We start from the raw sequence: 15,831 nt of genomic DNA, 5'->3' as shown, positions 1-15,831 counted from the left end.
AAGAAGTAGTTTAGAATTTTATTACAATAACTCACGAAATTTTTTTAGTGAAAACTGGGGCAGAAAATTTCGTTCGTTTGTTTGTTGTGATGTCTTAGCAGGTTTTACCTCAAGGAACAGTATTCGAGATGAACAAAAGAAAAAGTCTCAATCAAAAATAAAGAAAAGAAAAGGAAAAGAAAGGGAATCCACATGCAGAAGCAGATGGAAAGGATACGGACTATTCAAGACATGACTGAAGTTACGAGCCTCATATTTCCCGTTTTGCTCAGAAGAAGCCGTAGAAGAATGAACTAGCACTTACAGCTAGCAAGTATCAAGGTTCAGATCAGAGTTTGCATGAACAACCAGTCAAAATTCAAGATCGAGCTCCAAAAGACTTATAGATAGGAATCTTGTAACTCATAGTTGATAGGCTTGTTTAGTTTCTTTCAATTTTGATGTAATAGCAAGACCACGGACCAGAGCCTCGACGGAACCTCACTCGACTCTCCAACTCATCATTCCATCACTTTCCTTGAACTACACGCGACCTGATTCCCTTATAACTCGGGATATGCAGGCTGTCCAAAATCAGGACTCGGTTGTACCTTTTTCTTTTATTTTCGTCCTCTTTTGAGTAACGATATGGTCAAAATTTAGTCACACGGCTCACTTTATCTTTGCCTGAAAACTTTTAATGTTTCCAAGCAAAGAGGGGCATGCTGTGAGCACCTAATTTTTTACCGTGTTTGAATATTTCCCGCTCCCATCTTCCCACGCGTGTCCCCACTTTACTTTATCCCCCACGTGTGTCCCCACTTTACCTTGTCCCCGCGCGTGTCCCCACTCTACCTTGTCCCCCATGCTTGTCCCCTCCCCACCATACCTTGTCCCCCCATGCTTGTCCTCCCCACCTTACCTTGTCCCCCATGCTTGTCCCCTCCCCACCATACCTTGTCCCCCATGCTTGTCCCCCCCCCCCCCCCACCCCCACATGCCTAAAATCAGCCAAAACAAAAAGCCAAAAACCAGCCCCTATTTTCGGCTAAGACAGAGGAAGCAAAGACAGCCCAAAAAACGGACCAAAAAATCAGCCAAAAGACAACTAAAAATTGCTCCCTAAAACCAGCTCAAATCCCATCCGAACGGGCAGTAAAAGGGGATGCAAACAGCTACAAATATGGACCTCCTCAACCCAAAAACGAAACTGAAAATAGCCATGAAAAAGCCACCCACCTCCAGCTCGTTTTCAGCCATGAAAAGCTGAAATTTCAGCTCGAAAATCGCAGCCAAAAACACTGCTAAAAATAGCCAAAAAAAAACTTGAAAACTGTCCATAAATCAGCCCTTAAACCATCTAAAAACAGCTGCAAAAAGTCCAAAAATAGTCCGAAAATCAGCCCCAAAATATCCCTGAAATTACCCCTGAAGAGCCATGAAAATTGTCCCTAAACCACTAACCAAAATCAGCTGAAGGTCACTCCAAAAACCAGCTAAAATAAACTCCGAAAATCAGCGCAAAACACCGTTAACCACCTCCCGTTTCTATCGCTTCAGTCCATCGGCGGAGTAGTCATGTCCGGTTCAAGGCTTCCGATTGGGGTCCGATTGACAATAACTAGTTTCTGTTTCTAAGAAGGTTCACTGTGAGATTTACTTCTTTCATTTTATTTTGTTCTTTTATTATGTTTATGAATACATGTTTTTTGTGAAATCTATGTGAACGAAGTGTGTTTTCTTACTGTTTGTTTTGTTCTGATTTAGTTGTTAAGTTTCATTATTAGTTTAGTTAGCAAATTTCTTATCCATGTGCTTAAGTCCTTTAACTCAAGGTAGTATGTCAAAATATTACGTGATTCGTCTAAAAAATAATTTTATATTTTAATAATTAAAAGCGGATAGATAAAATATGAAAAAAATAAAAATAAAAATAAAGCACAGTTTATCCAAAAAAAAAAATTAATTCAAGCCAAGTTGTAGTCAATAAAGCGACCGTGCTAGAACCACGGGACTCGGGGAATGCCTTACACCTTCTCCCCGGTCAACAGAATTCCTTACCCGAACTTTATTTTCGCAGACCAATAATAATAGAGTCAAACCTTCCTTTGACTAGGGATTCAAATAAAAGGTGACTTGGAACACCCCAAAACTCAATTCCAAGTGGCGACTCTATAAGTAAAATAATTTTTATTCAAGTTTGTCACTTTAATTGGAGAAACTCTTTAACCCAATCCATATGACATTTATATCTTTTGGGGATAGAAAAGGGGTGTGACAGGTGCATGCAATTTGAATCAGATTAAGAAAACAGGGCAAGGCAATACAAGGCACTGGAATGTTTGCATTAAGGGAATTAAGTCGATTAATGACAAATGGTACCAATTAGACTATATATGAGTATATGACATAAAAGGCAACCTGGTGCACCAAACTCCCGCTATGCCCGGAGTCTGGGAAAGGGCCGAACCACAACGGCCTATTGTACGCAGTTTTACCCTCTGCATTTTTACCGGAGGTTGTTTTCACGGCTCGAACCCGTGACCTCCTAGTCACATGATAGCAGCTTTACCCGTTACGTCAAGGCTCTCCATACTGAGTATATGACATGATTTACTTAAATTTAGACTAGAAAAGTAACTAATTAGTGAGATTAATTAAGATTTAATTACCAGCCAGTAATCCAAGAAGCAAAAGGAGCCCAAGTTGGACCAGCAAGCATAGCACTCCAATAATAAAGACCACCAGAAGTTGGATAAGATGAACAAATCTCAGCCATTGATAAACCAACAACCATAGTAAATGAACCAGCAATTAACCATCCACATACATAAGAAATTGGCCCACCAAAACTCAATCCAGTTCCAAACAATGTGTTTAAACCAGTAAGCACTGATATTATAGAAAACGAAAACGCAAAGTTCGATAACACCCTGCAAAATTATGTGACTATAAATGATCTCATTAAGGACAAAATAAGACGTTTGAGGAAAGTGTGACATTTTTTGTCGATATACTAAAAAGAAAAAGTATGTCACGTAAAATGAAACGAAGAAAGTATATTAATATGAAGGTGGAGTTTTACGAAAGATCGCGCTTGAGTTCTTGTTTGTAGCCAAGTTCGTGAAGACGTGCATTGCCTGAATCAATGGCACCTTTATTGCATTCTTCAATATTCATACTTTTTTTCCTTCAAAATTTTTAGAGAGAGAAATAGACTACAGGCTAAGCAGCTAAGAAGAAGTGTAACGAACGAGAGTTGCTGAAACTAGCATAATAATTATCAAAAAGAGAGATAGCAACCAATAGTAGTACATTTCTGCAAATAATTTGGTTATTAGTTAAATGATAATTTTTTTGTGGTTTTGGTTGTTAGTGATGTTTGAATAGAGAGTTGAGTATGGACAAAGGAAATTATAGCGCCTCTGAAAACGCAATAACCGGGCCATTCTTTTTTATTACATTTCACTAAGTGACAACTGACAAGTTGACACTAATCTTTTGTTTTTTCCTTTTTTTTGCCCCCATTATGTACAGAATTTTATTTTCCTTTATTATGATTAAAAAGTCTTAAAAAGGAATTGAAAACTTTTAAATTTGTGTTCTTAAACATGATTAATTTTCGTACGGCTATAAATAAAAAATCTAAATAAATTATTTTAAAATGTAGAAAAGAAACAGTCTTGTTGTAATGAACTAATAAAAAATATTAACATTTATTGAAACTGAGGGAGTCTAATTTAAGCAATAATCGTCGTCTTTCTTTATACACGCTCAAGTGTGGTATAAAAATGACAAGTAGTGGCGGGTGTTGATTGCACCACTTCGCCAGAAAATTATACAGTATTACTAGATAAATTTTTTGTTTTATGTATATTTATCATGCGTTGACTCCCTTTGATTTTTCGATGTATTTAACTTTTTATATTTTGAAACCTCCTAGTGAAAATCTTAATTCCACCATTAAGGACAAGTAGTTGGTATTTGAAATGGTTTTGCCACAAAAACTAGAGTTATAACTAATATAGAAAAGATGAAGATGTTAGGTTAGTATTCTGAAAAAGAGGAAAGAATTGTGACAAAGCTATGTAACCTTCCAATGTACATATATAACAAAGATATATGGAAGAACACTCCTCCTAGAAAAGGAAATATATAATCACATACTATTCACAAATCCAAAAACATGTACTTTTATTTAGAGTACTGCAATAATGTTACGTAATTGTTTTGCTATAGCAATGGGGAGAATTACAAAATTCAACTCAGAAAGAAAATGTAATTTAACTAAACATGACAAAACAATTGTGCGGCTATAAAAGTTTGTTAAAACTTTTCTCTGATTGAAATGACATCATCAAATGCCTTTATCACTCTTAAGTCTTCAGATGAAATGGACAGGTTTTTGACTTTGGTGTCAATAATGCATTTTTGCATGGTGATTTTGACCATGAAATTTATATAAAAGTCTATTGGCTCTGTTTAGTTGTAGTGCAAAAGAAGGTCCAAGAAATAATAAAATTCTAACAGTCGTAAAAATAAGCCATATCACAACTTGGCTCCAGTTATCCCCTTTGAATGTCATCACTATGAACTAGAAGTAATCGAATACAAGAACAACCAGCTATCTGAAAAAATATCAATAATTTCTCAGCATAAACCGGGACATACAAGTAAACGCCTAAGAATACTAGAACAGTGTCCCTAGTTTCTCAGCTGTATTACCAGCTCTTTTCGGAAGCAAAACAAATATAAAGATGAGGCGGGGCTATTACAGAGACCGGAGAAGGCACTGGGAAAACCAAGGATTATGTAGCAACTAAATCAGGAGTTTCAGCCTCCACAGATAACAAAGCTGTGTGTACTTTATCCACCCAATTGTCTAGCCGATCCCTCAATGACTTGATTTGTGTGATTCCCAAAACTCTTGGTTGCACCCAGGAGACATGAACTGTCCCTTCGACTTGATCAATTATTCCCTCAATGAGATGCACCTACACGAGAACAACATTAAACCAACCGTCAAAAGACATGAACCACAAGAGGAAGACAAGCAGCATCAAGACTGCCCAAGTGGAAAATTCAGGGGACGTGGGAAAAGTATAAACATTCAGGATAAGTGTTAATTGCTGATTACTAACATGTCTATCGTTTGTATTAAGATCCACAAAACCCGGCATAGAAACTAGAGTTAACTAATATAGAAAGATGAAGATCTTAGGTTACTGTTCTCATAAAAGGAAAGATTGACAAAGCTATGTAAGATGAAATAGTGACGGTAAGGGGAAGGAAAAGGCATGAATGCAACACTGAACAATAAACATCCAACAACCTCTTTCCTACTTTTTGAATAAATGGCCTAACCAAGTACATATATAACAAAGATATCTGGAAGAACACTCCTCCAAGAAAAGGAAATATACAATCTCACATTCTATACGCAAATCCAAAAGGATTAAGCATTTTTCCATCTCATATAAGAATGTTTTAGTACAAGGAAATAGTATCGAAGCACTGCCCATATGGAGGAGCTTGCACTCATTGCTTAAAGTAGTATGGCACAATGAGCAAAAACAAAAAACACAAGGGCAAAAGGATATGTTTCTCAAACCCATAGAAAAACAAAAGATGCTGATATCAATTAATAATACAATAAAAGATGCACATTGATTATGCTGTCATGATTCAAGGAAGTTGGTGAGAATAACAGAGGCTAAATTCTAATTTAACTAAAAAGAACTTACAGAAAGGCTCTTCATGAGTAGATATTCTACATCCTCCACATTTAACTTTGTGCGCTCTGCAATCACACTCAGAGGGATAGTTCTATCGTCTGCTGGGCGACTGCATGCAAATGTATTGTCCAAAGCTTTAGTATCAATCCTAATGGCATAAGTAAATAAAACTCCATTATCTGCGAAATTGCCACAGTACCTGAAGATAATTTCCATCAAGCAGAGAATGTTGACCTTCTCGAGAAGCTTTTGCTCGTTCTGCACCAATGCTGGTTGAGCACTCAAAGCAGCTTGATGGACATGGCATAATTGTTGATAGCGAACCAAATCACCGGTGTTAAAGGCTTCAAGAATATAATAGAGCCACTCAACCTTAGTCCCCACCAGACTCTGTATCTGTAACAAATTAGAATAAGTCATGATAGATTGAACATACACAATCTTGTAAGCACATAAATCTAGTCCATCCCATGCAACTGAAGCCAATATAATGGATAAAAAGGAATTTATTGTGATTTCAGTGAGTTCTCAGATACAATGCCTTAGTAGTTAGTTTATTGTCAGTTTGATTCGGGTATCTCTTAGTCCTTGTATACATTGTCTCAACCTTCCCCCATACTATATCAACTAAATGCCTTACGAGAAGGGAAATTGCATCCATCCATGTAAAAGTATGCACTAAAACTCAGAAAACTAAATAGAAAAAGATGGCTATTTGGGACCATTAGAGGAACACAGTGGAACCAATGAGAAGAACTATATTTCTACAAAAGCAAGAAAAAGTAAGGAATAATCGGCAATGACTAGGGCACAACTTTGCATCCATACGTATTGGGTCAACATTATACTTATCCCAGGACCAACATCGTCACCAATAGGGCCGACTCTTACTTCATAGAAAGAATCCAATACTTTTTTTTTTTTTGGCCCCAGAAGGTTTGAGGGGGTAGGTGGAGAAGAGTTGCAGACTCATAGTGGAGGTCCACTATCTTGTTTAATTGTTCTCAGCAGAGAACAAAAAAGTAGAAGCAGACTCATAATGAAGGTCCAATAATCATGTTTAGGAGTTTCCAGATGTGAATTGAAACCCTTGGAGCAAGAGACAAAAAGACAGAAAAAAGCAGAAAAACAGACGATCCTGCTTACTGCGGCTCCCTATTCATACTACAGATGACAACACGATAAGACCTGAAGACATATTCTGACAGCTGGGAAGGACAACAATAGTACACTCCTTGAATGGGCAGTCCACTTAGCCATTTCCACAAGAAAGAAGCGCTAGCAGATAATATCCAGCTACTTGAACATAACTCTAGCACATGGAAAGCACAGAAAAAAAGAGGGAATCTGTCAAATAAACTTACAATCGGATGAGCAAGTAGTTCTCCAAAGTTGTATATGTTGTCTCCCAGCAATGCTGATAGGGACAAATCGAAAGCCAAATCCTAAACAAAATAGAAGAAACAGTAACCGTTTTCAGATGCATTATAATTAAAAGACTGAAATTGCAGAAAATACTGCAAATCACATAAACAACTAACAAGTATTTCTACTCAAAGGCTAAAGCAGCTGTTAGAAAAGACCACCTCAACACTGATGCATTAAGCAATTAAACAATAACGCTTTCCTTTTTTCAGCATTTGATTGATTAGCAACTGTCAAAGTACTGAATTAATGCTTAAGCCCATAGCACTGTGACGTCTCTAACTTAATACGAGGATGTATGGGTAAATCATGAAGAATCTATGCAGAACTTGGGAATGATGAGGAGCATATTAGAGAATTTAGATCCAATAGCAAATCATTATTAAAAAAAAATTAAAACGAAGACCTTCAAAAGATTCACTAAACTGTGTGAAGCTTCCTCTGTTAGGAAAGAAAAAAAGAGCATTCCTTTACACATCCTTAGAGATGATACTGCAGTCAAGGATGAGAAGACAACACCATCCATCTCTACTCTCAAATACAGACTAAATACTCAGAGACACAGTAAACTGTGTCCGCAATTAAATCAAATATCACATTTGGGGGGGGGGGGGGGCAATTTCATTTTTAAATTGCTTTCATTCTCTTGCTAGTTAACTGATTAAAAGGAGAGTATGGTGACTACAATGTGACAGGGATTCAAGAAAATTCCACACCAGTGATTCCATCATATACTCTTGAAAATCAAGTAGCATAGACTGTAAAAGACATCATATAAGGTACCGCTTGAGCCTTTAACTCATTTCTGTCGAGAACCAAGACTAAATAAGAGGCTCTTCTAAATGCCTAAAATAGTTGTGGTTTCTACAGATATAATCCAGCCAAAGAGATGTACTACAAATATTTCCCAGTCTCACTATCTTCTCAAAGATACCAACAATTTACCATATTTAAGTAAGATAATTTAATAAATGGACAATTGATACACAATTAGCTAAGTAATACAAACAAGCAAATTGGGCAGGGACAGGTTGACAAAAAAAGAAATGACAAAGTACCAGCTTAAATGATTCAGAAAGAGATTCCACTGAAGTGTAAGCAAGATAAAGAAGAGAACTCTTGTAGAACTCGGCGAAGTCCTGGCGAGCTTTATGATACTGAGACGAAACCCAATAATAGCTCGCATAAACAGATGGATCAATGTCAGTCATACTGTCAAGTGTAGTCTTCCCTTCATCTAAAAGTTTCTGGCACTCCTTTTGATCCCCTTGCTCAAGCTTAAACAGGGCAATCTGCATCTTAATATAAAGAATCGGCTCCTCTATCCGTGTCTCTTTAGTATTACGAAGTTTCTCAGTCACTCCTTCAAGGTAACCTATAGCAGCCTCTTTTTCGGGGTATTGCCGAGAAACAATGACCGCAAAATGTGCAAGCTTGAGAAGATTGATCTTTGTCTCAAAATCAGTGATGAAGTTGTCATACAACTGTATTAGTGCGTCACCAGCCTAAAGGGAGAAGAGAAGTGTTAGATGCCAACACAACAAAATAAAACAAACACCCGTTTACATAACGTTCTTCAGAATCAATCATGCACAAATGTAGCACGGTACAAATAGATTGTCCGAAGCAAAAGGTGCAAACTTTCATGCAATAAAGACACATATAGTAGTAATACAGTCTAAGCTCCAAAAACATCACCATTCCTGGAGAATGGACCCCCAGTGATAAGATTTATTACTAAAATATTTTAGTTTTACCAGCTCCACTTCAATTTACACCACGAGTACAGGACAAGGATAACCGATAAAGCACCCATTTAGATGATTGAGCATTTCTTTTGGGGAATATGTAATTGAATTGTGATGATTTAAAATAACACTCCCTCAATCCTAGTGATATTCTTTCCTTTTTGGTCTGTCCCAACAAAGAACAATAAATTATATATTTTTAAACAATTTAACTTTAACCATCTTATTTTACCTTAATGAGATGATTTATAATCACACAAATATCTATGGCTTATTTTAGACCATATGTTTCAAAAGGCTATATTTCCTTCCCAAATTCCATGAACTGTCAAACATCCTCATATAAATGGGGACGGATAGAGTAGATAAAAACACCTTACACTTGACTTGATAATCTATCTGCTTATTTTGCCACTAAGCTCGGAAACAGGGTCCTAATTAGTTCCATATAAGCTAATCCAGATGCAATTGCATTCCATCATTAGGTAAATTATCAACATATTACATGCTAATTCATGCTACATGAAACAAATGCAAATAAGAATAGAATTCAATTTAAAACTAAACCCTCCACAAAACCCTAACTTTTACACACCTAAACCCATTGCATTCACCCCAAAAAAGGTCTAAATACGATTAAAACAAAACGAAATTCACAGGTATTAAATGGAATTGAATAATGACCTGAAAAAGGGGAAGTGAAACGAACTGGTCAAGCTTGAGAGTAAGCTGGTGCCAGAGCTTTCTTTGGTACAGATCTGATAGCGTAGTGTACCAATCGGAGAGCTCGGGATGGGCATTGCAAAGCGATTCCAGGTACTGTAGAGCCGCCATGGCTGAAAACTCGATGCAAGACGAAGCAGCTGTGTGTGTGTGTGTGTGAGAGAGAGAGAAAACTAAAACCTTTGGCTTGTTCTCAAAGAAAAGAATACATATGGGAAGGATTATGGAGTTTTTAATCCAAATAATCCCTTTTAAGTTTAGAAGTAAGTTCATTTTAGTCTCTAATTGTTTACATTAGATACATGTGACCCATTAAGTTTACAAAATTTAAGCACTTTTAGTTCAATTGATGGAACTCCCAATACCCAAATAAGTCAAGTTAAAATTAACAGAAATGTCATATTTCCCATGTATATCCAAACTAAACAACAATCATGATTGAAATTTTTAGCTTTTTTCTTCTTTTGATTTTACGAGTACAACGATAACCAACTCGGTAGTTTCTTACAAATGGGGTTGGGGAGTGTAAGATGTACGCAGTCTTACCCCTACCCCTAGAAGGGCAGATAGGCTGAATCCGATAGATCATCGGCTAGAGAACGACGGAAAAAGAAAAGGTAATTTCAACAAGTAGGAATAACAGCAAGATGAAATAAGATTGAATCCAAGAATGCAGTCAAACTCTAGGTAGTGATAGCCGTTATGGATAAAAGATATGATACTAACATTAATGCTAGCAAATTGAGTAAGACAGAGAGAAATGCTCGACTAGTTACGAACCTTCTACCTTAATCTTTGACCTCCACACCCTCCTGTCTACGGTCATGTCCTCAATCAGCTCCAGCTGCGCCATAACACGCCTAATAAACTCTCCGGGAGACTTCTTAGGCCTACCTCTACCCCTCATGCTACCCACCGAAGCTAACCGCTCGCACCCTATTAACATGTCTGAACCATCTCAACCTTGACTCGCTCGTCTTATCCTCCCTTATTTTACAAGTGATTCTCCTTTTGTACTTTTTGTTGTATAACTAGTACCGAAATTAGAAAGAAAAAAAACACGAAATTGTGGAAGAATACCTCGGATATTTTGTACTCTAGTCACGTGCAAAATACGTGATATTTCCTTATAGTTCGTTTTGGATGTTTTATCTGTTGGACTAAAAGTGTTTAGTTATATACTTGTTTTATGTGTCGATACAAAATCAATTAGCTGAGTTTACTGTTTAAGGTGGAAATTTATAAGCATTCTTATAGGGTTTTTATCGATCTCTATACAGAAGGTGAATTCCATCAACTAATTATAGTTTTGACAAATGTATATTATCATCATCCAATTTATTATATATGTAGATCCACAAGAGAATCTCACTTCTTAATATAGTAAAACAATAAACGTTATACATTGCTCATAATAATTGCGTAGATCAAATTAAGAGTATCAATACATTTAATGGAATAAAATTTTATTATATATAGTCAGTACAAAAATACTTTTTTTTCATTTGGTCTTGTTCAAAACAGACCAAATATACTAGTGCAAGAAATTAGAATTATACTATTTTCACAATCAAGGAAAATTATCTTAATCTTGTGCTAAAATTATACCGAGTGTCCAACTCCATTTTAGATTGTGATCCAAACTTTAACTTACAAGAACCGATTGTTTAATCTTCCGTGTATAAGCTGAATTTTATATACTAAATCATTCTACTATATAAGTAAAGAGACACAACCAAATCAAATGAGTTGAACAATTTTGTTAACACCATAGTAACATTGGGGTAAATTTCACAAATGGTCATATAACTATGACTTTTTTTCACCAAAGTCATATAACTTTGTTTTCTCACACAAAAATCATATAACTATTACTTTTTTCACCAAAGTCATATAATTTTATTTTCTCACACAAAAATCATAAAACTTTCACTAACTCACACAAAAATCATAGTGGTCGGAAAATAAATTTTCCGATAGCATTTTCTTATTTTACGTTTGTTTTATTTTTTTCAGTCTACTAAATAATTACCCAATTAAAATAGAATAAATATGAGTATATTTTTAGCCAGCCCGACCCAATACCCATATACGTAAGTTAAAATAATATTAAAAGTGAATTCTTCCCCCATAAAAAATTTAGTTCGGAATGCATGAGATTCTGACAAAAAAATAAAGAAATAAAAAGTATAATTAGAGAGCACTTGAAATAAAAATGCTATCAATCTGAATAAAAATCTTGAAAAAAAAATTAGAAGTATCATATTTTGAAGGATTTACTCTTCACTTTAGTATTATTTTAATTTATATATATGAATATTGGGTCGGATGGGCCAGATCGGGTTGAGTCATTCCTATTTTAATTGGATTATTATTTATTAAACTGAAAATAAAAAATAAAAACCCACAAAATAAGAAAATACTGCTAAAAATATATATTTTTCGATCACTATAATTTTTGTGTAAGTTAGTAAATGTTTTATGATTTTTGTGTGAGAAAACATAGTTATGTGACTTCGATAAAAAGAAATCATAGTTATATGATTTTTGGTGAGAAAACAAAGTTATATATGACTTTGATGAAAAAAATCATAATTATATTATATGGTTTATTAAAACCTGGATGTACCAGAATGATGTACCAGAATGAAGAGATTTAAAAGTTTATTAAAACCTGGATATTATATGGTTACATTACAATAATTCTAAAATCCAGAACAGATATTTGTAAGCTGAACCTTCTTTGGTTCCCAACTTGCTAGAAGTGCAATAGCATAATTAGTAAATTAAAAAGTACTGAGTGTAGTAGGATGTACAGGCTCTTTTACTCTAAGTCTCCGGTTCGAGCTTTGTGAATGGAGAAAATCTTATTAAAAAGTATTTGGATCTAAATTAGTCGAGCTAGTGAATTTTGAATATCATATGGTTAAACCAAAAAAAAAAAACTCTAAAAAGAGGCTTAGAAAGAGGAATTTATTCCGAGTTCAATGGAAAGGAGTAGCCAGAGTTTGCATACAAGGTAAACTATTGTAATAAGCTCCAATTTTTAAATTGGCATTAAAATCATCCAAATTCCATAAGCCATAATCCCATATGATGTCTTCATATTTTGATGAGGCCTTAGTGGAGTAGAAAAAACCACCACCTTGCTCTTGATTAGCAGTGTTTTGGTACAAAAATGCCATTTCTTGCTTCCCTTGAGAATACAAATTTGGAACTCTATTATTCTCCTTTTCTTCAAATAAGGATGCGAGTCTTTTCATGTCGTTTTGATTGTTTAGTTGTTGTTGTTGTTGTTGCTGTTGAAATTGTTGTCTTTTTAAAAGACGAGCTTTAGTCTTTTCAGCTTTATCAGTACTTGATTTCTTCACCTTTTTCTTGAAATGAGTCCTCCAATAGTTCTTGATCTCATTATCAGTTCTCCCTGGCAAGCCTCTAGCAATTGTCGACCATCTGCATATATTTTAGATGAATTAACCTAAATAGCCGCTTAAAATAAATGTATAATATATGTGTAGTACATGTATAATGTGTAAAAATATATAATTTATGTATATCGGTTAGAAAAATTAAACAGTAAATTTGGCGGGCCATTTTTGTAAAGGTTCCTATTTCCTCATGAGGTTATTGATATTCATAATCATATTTAACAATAATGAAGAATTATAAAGAATATCCAAAATTATTTCAGACAATTACCTGTTACCCCATATAGCATGAAGTTCAAGAATGATCTTCTCTTCATATGGAGTTATCTGCCCTCTCTTAAGGTCTGGCCTTAAGTAATTTACCCATCTCAACCTACAGCTTTTTCCATTTCTTTTCAATCCTATATAAACAATCAAATGCTAAGTAATTAAGGGAGGAAATTCGAATTTTAAATTCCAAGAAACTGCACTATTATACAACCAAAGGGAATAGTCCGCCTCTGAAATTATCCTAAAGGATCGAAACGTTACTAATGTTGCTAATAAGCTATTTTTTTGAAAAACTCCTATTAAGATAATAAAAAGCCGGTCCAGTGAAAGTATAATTGATTCGGTCGATCGAACGAAAATAACTTCTTGCTTTTTTTCCCTCTCTGGCTTGACTACTCTGCTTGCTTAACACAAGTCTTATTTAATCTCCACAGACCATTTCACTACCCAGCAAGCTCCGGCTCGAAAGCAAGAAGTAAGGGCGCAGCAGCTGCGCGAAGTTGCGCCTAACTGCTAGTAGCAAGTGAACTTATATTGGTCAAAATGGAAGAGAAAAAAATAATAGAGAGATTTGGCATGAGTTAAAATAAAACTTATTATTACCTGCAAGTCTAGCAACAGAATTCCATCTGCCTTCACCATGTAAATTTATATATTCAATGAGCAATCTGTCTTCAGCAATCCAAGGGCCTTTTCTCCACTCTTCTTCTATAACTCTCCAATTTCCCATCTGTTCACCCATCAGAGATATTTTTAAAAGAGATTGAACTGGAGCGACAAAGGACTGAATCTCACTTTATCGTGATATAGCAAGGCCACTCTAAGGAGTAAAAATAGCTTAAAAGCTAAAAGGAGGGCTTAAGGGGACTATCTATTTAACTCTCTAATATTCCGTGACATAATCAGCAAGTTGTGTTGCTATTTATATTTGCACCAAAGCCTCGTGCAGGGGTGTTTATAAAAACCTAAAAAATCAAACAAAGCCGAAAATCGAATCAAACCGACCAAAAAAACTAATACTTTTTAGGTTTGGTTTGGTTTTGAGTTTGAATTTTAAAAACCGATCAAATTTGATTTGGTTTTAATCAAAAAATAACCGAAAAAAATCGAATCAAACCGACTATAAAAATAGCTATTTAAATTTATTATTACACCTATATATATGTATATTTTTAGATAAAGTTTCTAAAATTTTATGGTACATATTATTCATTTATATTTTTAGTCTAGTTCTTTGTTATTTAATAATCTAATTCTTTGCCTTTACATTCTAGTTTGATTGGTAGTTTTCTTTTGCTAAGTACAAGAATTTATTTCACGTTAAAAATTATCGATTTTTAATTGAGTACTTAAATTATTCATCACTATTTGATTAAATTATCATCAATATATCTTGGTATATAATAAATTTCTCAAAGAGCAATTGATTTGTTAGTGTTATGTTAAAAATGTAGTCGCCGGAATATGTATTTGGTAGCGTATGTCTCATATTTAAGAAAAAGACTGATAAATAACCGAAAAACCGACAAAGCCGAATTGATAAAAAACTGACTTAATTGATTTGATTTGGTTCCAATATTTGAAAAACCGACTTACTTGATTTAAATTTTTTTTAGAAAAAAATCGACACAAACCAAACAAAGAAAGCCCCTTGCCTCGTGTATTGGTTCTTCTGATCAGTCAATTTGTATGCCCTTTTACATCATCAATTTCCTTTCCTCAACAAGCTAAACATGACTCTATTATTAGCACTAATAAAATATTAATCGTCCTCATCTATTTTGTACTTTTTTCCTAAAATAGTTACTAGTTACGTACGTGTACTTCTTACCGTTTACTACTCTGGAGAAATCAAAGAAAACATTCAATTTTTATTTTTTTGACAATCAAAGAAAGTTATAATATAACACGTGTAAATTTTCAGACGTGAAATTACAATTTGCTAAATAAACTTCAATTCACATAGTTAAATTCAGCTCTATATTTTATGTATCCTAATAAATTTTAGTTTTCAGTCTAAATGAGTAAGAAATGACGAAACAAAAGATTAAAATGGGATAAGAAATGGAAAAAATGAAGAAGAGATGACACATATTGTGAAGTGAATACGAGTTTGATGGGTTGATGATGTGCGATACTTAGGTTAAATTTTACAAAGTCATATAACTATGAATTTTTTCCACCAAAATCATATAACTTTATTTTCTCACACAAAAATCATAATAACTATGACTTTTTTCACCAAAATCATATAACTTTACTTTCTCACACAAAAATCATAAAACTTTTACAAACTCACACAAAAATCATAGTGATCAGAAAATATAATTTTTCAGTAATATTTTCTTATTTTATAATTTTTTATTTTTTATTTGCAGTCTAATAAATAATAATCCAATTAAAATAGGGATGACACAACTCGTCCTGGCCCACCTGACCCAATACTCATATATATATAAATTAAAATAATACTAAGAGTGAATAGTAAATCCTTCAAAACATGATATTTCTATCTTTTATTTT

At 34.5% G+C, this 15,831-nt stretch overlaps 2 protein-coding genes across 2 annotated transcripts; both read right to left on the bottom strand.

Moving 5' to 3' along the window:
• Window positions 1-4,483: 4,483 nt before the first annotated feature.
• On the bottom strand, window positions 4,484-9,830 carry LOC104105287 (26S proteasome non-ATPase regulatory subunit 13 homolog B-like). The gene is made up of 6 exons (XM_070201964.1): window positions 9,572-9,830; window positions 8,198-8,644; window positions 7,079-7,159; window positions 5,914-6,110; window positions 5,724-5,823; window positions 4,484-4,973 (listed from the first exon to the last, which is right to left on the bottom strand). The coding sequence occupies exons 1-6, from the start codon at window positions 9,719-9,721 to the stop codon at window positions 4,788-4,790; spliced, it is 1,161 nt and encodes a 386-aa protein (XP_070058065.1). The 5' UTR covers window positions 9,722-9,830; the 3' UTR covers window positions 4,484-4,787.
• A 2,736-nt stretch (window positions 9,831-12,566) lies between these two features.
• Window positions 12,567-14,218, bottom strand: LOC104099431 (MYB-like transcription factor EOBI). The gene is made up of 3 exons (XM_009606416.4): window positions 13,912-14,218; window positions 13,310-13,439; window positions 12,567-13,063 (listed from the first exon to the last, which is right to left on the bottom strand). Exons 1-3 carry the CDS (start codon window positions 14,048-14,050, stop codon window positions 12,595-12,597), a joined length of 738 nt encoding a protein of 245 aa, XP_009604711.1. The 5' UTR covers window positions 14,051-14,218; the 3' UTR covers window positions 12,567-12,594.
• Window positions 14,219-15,831: the final 1,613 nt, after the last annotated feature.

Source organism: Nicotiana tomentosiformis, chromosome 5 (genome assembly GCF_000390325.3).
Source record: "Nicotiana tomentosiformis chromosome 5, ASM39032v3, whole genome shotgun sequence".
Lineage (NCBI taxonomy): Eukaryota > Viridiplantae > Streptophyta > Magnoliopsida > Solanales > Solanaceae > Nicotiana > Nicotiana tomentosiformis.
This window is presented reverse-complemented; position numbering and strand designations above follow the sequence as displayed.

Bases quoted from the DNA above. Each gene is read 5' to 3' on its own strand.
- LOC104105287 (XM_070201964.1), bottom strand. From the start codon at position 9,721: ATGGCGGCTCTACAGTACCTGGAATCGCTTTGCAATGCCCATCCCGAG. The intron at 5,824-5,913 runs GTACTGTGGCAA...ATTTGCATGCAG, and splicing joins TTGATGGAAATTATCTTCAG to TCGCCCAGCAGACGATAGAA. The intron at 4,974-5,723 runs GTAAGTTCTTTT...GTTCTCGTGTAG, and splicing joins TACTCATGAAGAGCCTTTCT to GTGCATCTCATTGAGGGAAT.
- LOC104099431 (XM_009606416.4), bottom strand. From the start codon at position 14,050: ATGGGTGAACAGATGGGAAATTGGAGAGTTATAGAAGAAGAGTGGAGA. The intron at 13,440-13,911 runs GTAATAATAAGT...TTGTTTATATAG, and splicing joins TTCTGTTGCTAGACTTGCAG to GATTGAAAAGAAATGGAAAA. The intron at 13,064-13,309 runs GTAATTGTCTGA...AAATATATGCAG, and splicing joins CATGCTATATGGGGTAACAG to ATGGTCGACAATTGCTAGAG.